This window comes from Hyaena hyaena, unplaced genomic scaffold, assembly GCF_003009895.1.
Source record: "Hyaena hyaena isolate Hyena2069 unplaced genomic scaffold, ASM300989v1 scaffold_44, whole genome shotgun sequence".
Taxonomy (NCBI): Eukaryota; Metazoa; Chordata; class Mammalia; order Carnivora; family Hyaenidae; genus Hyaena; species Hyaena hyaena.
The window spans coordinates 4,274,760-4,280,759 of record NW_024080676.1 but is presented as its reverse complement, the minus strand read 5'-3'; the positions used below and the strand labels follow the sequence as shown (position 1 = coordinate 4,280,759).

The 6,000-nt window shown below is 47.2% G+C and overlaps 1 protein-coding gene across 1 annotated transcript in view; it reads left to right on the top strand.

Moving 5' to 3' along the window:
- Positions 1 to 250: 250 nt before the first annotated feature.
- PIK3AP1 (phosphoinositide-3-kinase adaptor protein 1) overlaps positions 251 to 6,000 on the top strand; it is a 123,891-nt gene continuing 118,141 nt past the window's right edge. The window contains exon 1 of the mRNA XM_039230220.1: positions 251 to 318. Coding sequence (XP_039086151.1) covers positions 306 to 318 — 13 coding nt within the window. The 5' untranslated portion in view covers positions 251 to 305. The remainder of the gene's footprint in view (positions 319 to 6,000) is intronic.

Here is a 6,000-nt window from a genome sequence, read left to right as displayed (position 1 = left end):
ATCTCCTGGCGACAGAGCAGCGAAGGCCGTGGGGAGCAGGCCCGGGACCCCGCCAGGGTGGGGTGGGGGTTCTCACTTCCCCTCCCCAACGGCCGCGGGCGCAGGTGCCGCTGGCCGAGGCCGCCAGGCGGGGCGGGTCCTGTGGACACGCCCCCGCGGCCCGTCCTGCAGCCGGAGCGGAGGAAGCTCCAGAGCGGCGGCTGGTGCTGCGCCGAGCCGGGCGCCCCTGCCGCCCCGCGCCCCGGGACGCTGCCCGGCCCGCCCCGCGCACGCAGCGAGCCGGGCAGGTGAGCTGCGCCCGCGCCATGGCAGCCTCAGGTGCGTAGGCGGCCCCGGGCCCTGCGCGTGAGCCTCCCCGCCGGCCGTCTGGCCCCCCGCGGCTCTCCGGGCGCTCCCGGCTGCCGGCTCTGCTGCTGGCGCGGGATTGTGTGCTTCCGGCTCTTCGCCGCGTGCTTTCTGCTCTTTCCCGCTTCCCCGGCGCAAACCTCCCGTCGCAGCTTTCCCACGTCCCCCCTCCCGGCCTGTCGCGCGATTCTCTTCAGTCCTTATCTGCACCTCTCCTGTCCCCCGTCTTCCAAGTCTCCTTCTTGCCCTCCGTCACTGGCTCTAGTTGCTTCTGAGGGTCGTTTTCCCTGTTCGTCCAGCTGTGTGAACCCGAGTCCAATAGAAACAAGGCGGAGAGCCGCGTTGCCTACGCCTGGGAACTGCTTCTCTTAGGGCCTCATCCAACCAGTAGGGGGCGCTCAGGAAGTCCCTGGTGGGCGCTGGGTGATCGAAGGTGGCCCTTGGGCCACTTTCCTGAGCCCGCTTCCTTTCTGCCCTTCCTAGGCTTTGTTTTTCGCCTAGAATTTCGATAGGAATCTAGAGACACCATTCCTTTAGCTTTACTTTTCTCATGTCTTTGGAGAACTTTGGGGAAGGGGGAAAAGTGGAGGCCACTGGGTAATCTACCCCTCGAAAGGTGCCAGGAGTCATTTTCGATTAGTCTTGGGTTCTTCTCTCATTCATGGGTGTGTACACTTGCCAATGCTACTCACTCTCTGATATCCAGGACCAACCACGTAGTGATGATAATAATAGAGACAACTAAGGAGTATATTACTATGCACTATAATGGTTATAGTGCAGCTAAGTGTGTTCTCAGTGGTGACCAGGACAGCTTAGTCTGTGCTCTCAGGGAATTTACAGTCTCGCGCAGGAAATCGGTAAGTAAACAGGGAATCACTAGATGAGAAGACTAGAGTTACCGTGTTTGCAGATTTTTGTTTGCCCATTTTATGATGTTTTAATTTTTTTTCTTTTTTTATATTTATTTATTTTTGAGAGACAGAGAGAAACAGAACACAAGTGGGGGAGGTGCAGAGAGAGGAGGAGACACAGAATCTGAAGCAGGCTCCAGGCTCTGAGCTGTCAGCACAGAGCCCGATGCGGGGCTCGAACTCACCGACTGAGATCTTGTGAGATCATGACCTGAGCCGCAGTTGGATGCTTAACTGACTGAGCCACCCAGGCACCCTTAAGATGTTTTAGTAGAGATAATGTGTATAAACAGGATATAAAATCTTCTTGAAAACTAAAATCTAGTCAGCAGGAGAAGATACTGTTCTTGAAGAATGTGGGCAGGTGCTAGAATGAAGAGCCATCTCTCCCCATATCCTCTGAGGTTCAGCCTTCTAATTAATGGTTCTTTGGAAGCAGGAGAGAAGGCCAATGGTAACAGTTCTATTAGATTGGTAATACAGGCTCATTCTTTAAAGGGAATGGGAAAGTAGCTAGCTTTTAGCCTTCTGGCTCTCAATGGGGCTCTGGAGGTTAGAAGAAGGTGTATTGTGGGTAATGGTAAGGTCATAGTCCAGTTATATTTGAAAGCTGAAGCAGAGTTATCTAGAGGAAATTCATTCATTCAGCACATATTTGTTGCATGTCTACTGTTTCTAGGCACTGTTCTAGGTTTCAGGTATATATTCTGTAATCAAAATTGACCCAAGTCATTTTCCCTTGGAGCTTATGGAATGCTGGGGAAAGGCAGGCAATATGCTTAATAAGGGAAGCACATGATATGATTAAGTGCAGTGGGAAAACAGTAAAGGGGTCAAGGGGGTCAGGTTTATAATTTTAAATGAGGTAGCCAGGTTAGGCCTTATGGAGAAAGGAATATTTGTTTGTTTTTCCAGAGTTGTTGTTGTTTTTTTATTTTTATTTATTTTTATGTTTTTTTAATTTTTTTATTTTACAAATAGTTTATTGTCAAATTGGTTTCAATATAACACCCAGTGCTCATCCCCACAAGTGCCCTCCTCCATGCCCATCTCCCCCCTCCCTCCCACATCCATCAGTCCTCAGTTTGTTTCTCAGCATTCAAGAGTCTCTCATGGTTTGCCTCTCTCCCTTTCCCCCACCATTCCCCCCCTTCTTCTCCCCCATGGTCCTCAGTTAAGTTCCTCCTAATCCTCCTATATGTGCAAACATATGATATTTGTCAAGAAAGGAATATTTGAGCAAAGATCTGAAGGGAGGGATCACTTGGGGGAAGAGTGCTCCATTCAGAGGAACAATTAATAGGGGTATATGTATATTTAAGGAACAGAGAACAAGTGGTGGAATAGGTGACTGACAGGGGAGAAGTGGGAGATGAGGTCAGTGAAACTCCCATCTCCTTCCAGGGCTGAGAACAGGCCCTGGGCTGTTAAGTCCAAGAAACAGGAAACTGAGAGAGCCTTTGGACAGAAGAGATGGAGAAAATCTTCTTCTTCCAGTGTCCTGTGTGCATGCTTCCAGCTGGGCATGGCCCTAGGAGCTAGAAGATGGGGACTCTGACCCAGTGGCCAAACCCAGAGCTATTTATGGGCTCTGGTGGCTTCTGCAGACATCTGTGATGGTTAGGGCTGTCAGACTCTTGCTGTCAGCACGCTCTGTGGTGAGACACCGCTTCAGGTGCCATGAGTAGGAGTCAGGCCTCTGGGGTCCCTGGGGCTCTCTCAGGTCTGGAGATACAAGTGCCCATGGTGGCAGTGAGACTGACTACCTCTTGCCAAGCTATTTTAGGGTCTGGACTCTTCTTGGGCACTCTTCCATGTGGTCTGATGCTGCTTGTCTTCTTCCTCCCTCTCCTCTTCCCCCTCCTCCTCCTCCTTTTTATTTTAAATGGTTTTATTCAGATATTATTCATATACCATACAATTTGCACATTTAAAATATACAGTTAGAAACAAAACAAAGAGTATACAGTGCAGTGGTTTTTTTTTTTTTAGTATCTATACAGTCATGTGCAGGCATCACCATGGTCAATTTTAGAACATTTTCATCACCTCAAAAAAACTCATTTTGGGAAATGAGTGAGGGAGAGACAAATTATGAAATAGAAATTTTAAAAAAAGAAAGAAACTCCGTAGGCTTTAGCTATCACCCTCCGATTCTCTCCTCCTGCCCAGCCCTGTGTTTTATCTCCTGTCTCTGTCGTTTCCCCTGCTCAGGACTTCTGTATGAATGGGATCGTATAGTATGTAGTCTTTGGTGTTTTCTTTCACGTAACGTAACGTTTTCAAGGTTCATCCAAGTTGTAGCGTGCCTCAGCACAACATTCCTTTTTCAAGCTGAATTGTGTGGTCTTTTAAAATTCCCTTCTACTGAAGGGTGAGCATTAGTATTTTATTTTGTTTTACTATTTTTTAATAAAAATTTTTTAATGTTTATTTTTCAGAGGCGGGGAGGTGGGGAGAGACAGCAGGGGAGGGGCAGAGGGAAAGGGAGACACAGAATCTGAAGCAGGCTCCAGGCTGAGCTGTCAGCACAGAGCCCGACCTGGGGCTGGAACCCATGAACTATGAGACCATGACCTAAGCCAAAGTCAGATGTGTAACTGACAAGCACCCAGGCGCCCCAGGATTTTATTTTTTGAAAGACATTTTTGCTTGCTGAAATCAAGGAGAATCTTGGCTTCCTGTTTTTGAAAGAGCTTAAGAGGCAAGATGAAATAAAATGGCATCAGCCTACCGTGGAATATTCTCTATCCTCGTGGTGGCATCTCCTGCGTTTAGACGTGAGAGAAAGGAGAAAAAGAGACTACAAGTGACTTTCCCAAGTGACCAAGTCTGTGGCTGAGTGAAGACCAGAGTCCTTTCCTACATGTGTCAGTCTCCAGATATTTGAAGAAAGCTTGCATACCTTTTCCTGCTCTTTTTCTCTGAGGCTTCTCTTATCTTCAGATTTTTCTACCATTCCTGGACTTAGAAGATAAGAGGGTTTGAAGTACTTTTAATTTTTTGTGATCTTAACTCCCATCTGATTCTTTTTTTTTTAATTTATTTCTGAGAGAGAGAGAGAGCAAGCAGGGGAGGGTTAGAGAGAGAGAGAGAGAGCAGGGGAGGGTCAGAGAGAGAGGGAGATACAGAATCTGAAGCAGGCTCCAGGCTCTGAGCTGTCAACACAGAGCCCGATGTGGGGCTCGAACCCACAAACCATGGGATCATGACCTGAGCCGAAGTCGGACGCTTAACTGACTAAGCCACCCAGACGCCCCTGATTCTTGAAGTCCGTTAATACTCCCATCAAGTCTCTAAACTTGAAACCTTCAAAGTCTGGAAGTGCCTCACATGAGCCATTACCTAGATCCCTCCTTCCTTATCCTAGTCACCTTTCATAGCTCACATCCGGCTTCAGTATGGTGCTTATTAAGACAGATGAACGGGGAGCCAGAGTCACGTGCAGACTAAAATGGCCCGGGCTGGGCAATTCGAAAAGCTCCCTGGCACTTCCTCCCTTTTCTTTTCTCAGGTGGATTCTGAATTTTTCTAAGGAGCCTGTCTTTTAGTCACTGTATTTCTTTTTCTTTTTAAAAAAATATTTTCTTAAAGTTTATTTATTTGAGAGAGACAGAGACAGTGCAAATGGGGGGAGAGGCGGGTGGGGGGAGAGAGAGGGAGAGAGAGAGAGAGAGAGAGAATCCCAAGCAGGCTTTGCACTGTCAGCACAGAGCCCAGCGTGGCACGTGAATCCACAAAACCATGAGATCATGACCTGAGCCAAAACCGAGTTAACGGATGCTTAACAGACTGAGCCACCCAGGCATCTCTGTTTAGGATTTATGGGCTCCTGTTGGTCCATGTATTTAATTTCTCATAATAAACAAAACTGAAAGAATTGATTTGGCACATGTGAGGAAGTGACCTATGGTTACAGGAAGGGAATTATCCTAGAAGAAAGGGGGGTCCCCCGTAGAAGAGAGAGTTGCTGACAAAGCGTTTGGTCCTGTGTTGTTATCTAGCACATTGTGGAGGAACTTTAACTTCCACTTTGGAACTTTTTTAGAATTTCCCCCACTTCAGTTTCAGTAGCAGAACAAAATTTAAGAAGGCGATAGATTTCATTGTCCCCATTTACAATGAGGCAATTTTTCTTAGACTTAGTATACTGGTCTCAAGTCACACCATAAGTAGGTGACCAAGTAGGTTGTGATATTGATGAGTCTGAAACACCAACCACTTCCTTCTTGTGTACTTTTGCTGAGAGCAGTGTGGTGTGTGTGTGTGTGTCGGGGGAGGGGGACAAATATAACACCAGAATCCCAGGAATGAGATATTTTCTATATGTTTTCTGTATAGAAGAGCCTAACCCCTTAAGTACTTTTTAAATTTAAGTTGTATTAAAAAATTTTATTTTAGAAGTTTTGGATTTATTGAAAAACTGTGAAGATAGTAGCGTTCTCATATGCTCTACACCCAGTTTCCTTCATTATTAATATTTATACTTCCCTTAACGACCCCACATCTTTAATGCCCAGCAGATGCCGCGTTGTGCTGTTAAGAGAGGAGCAGGTGATGGTGAGGCAGGATCCAGGGTGTAAAGATTACTTGCTCCCTCAGTGACCCCAGAACTTGTCACTTGAAATTGTTGGTTTGCTTTGGGTTGCTGTCTCCTCATAGTAGTGGCATACGTCACTCATGCACACGTGGTCAGGGCAGGATAGAGAGGCTGCCTTTCTGCTAAGTCCATCAATGCTCC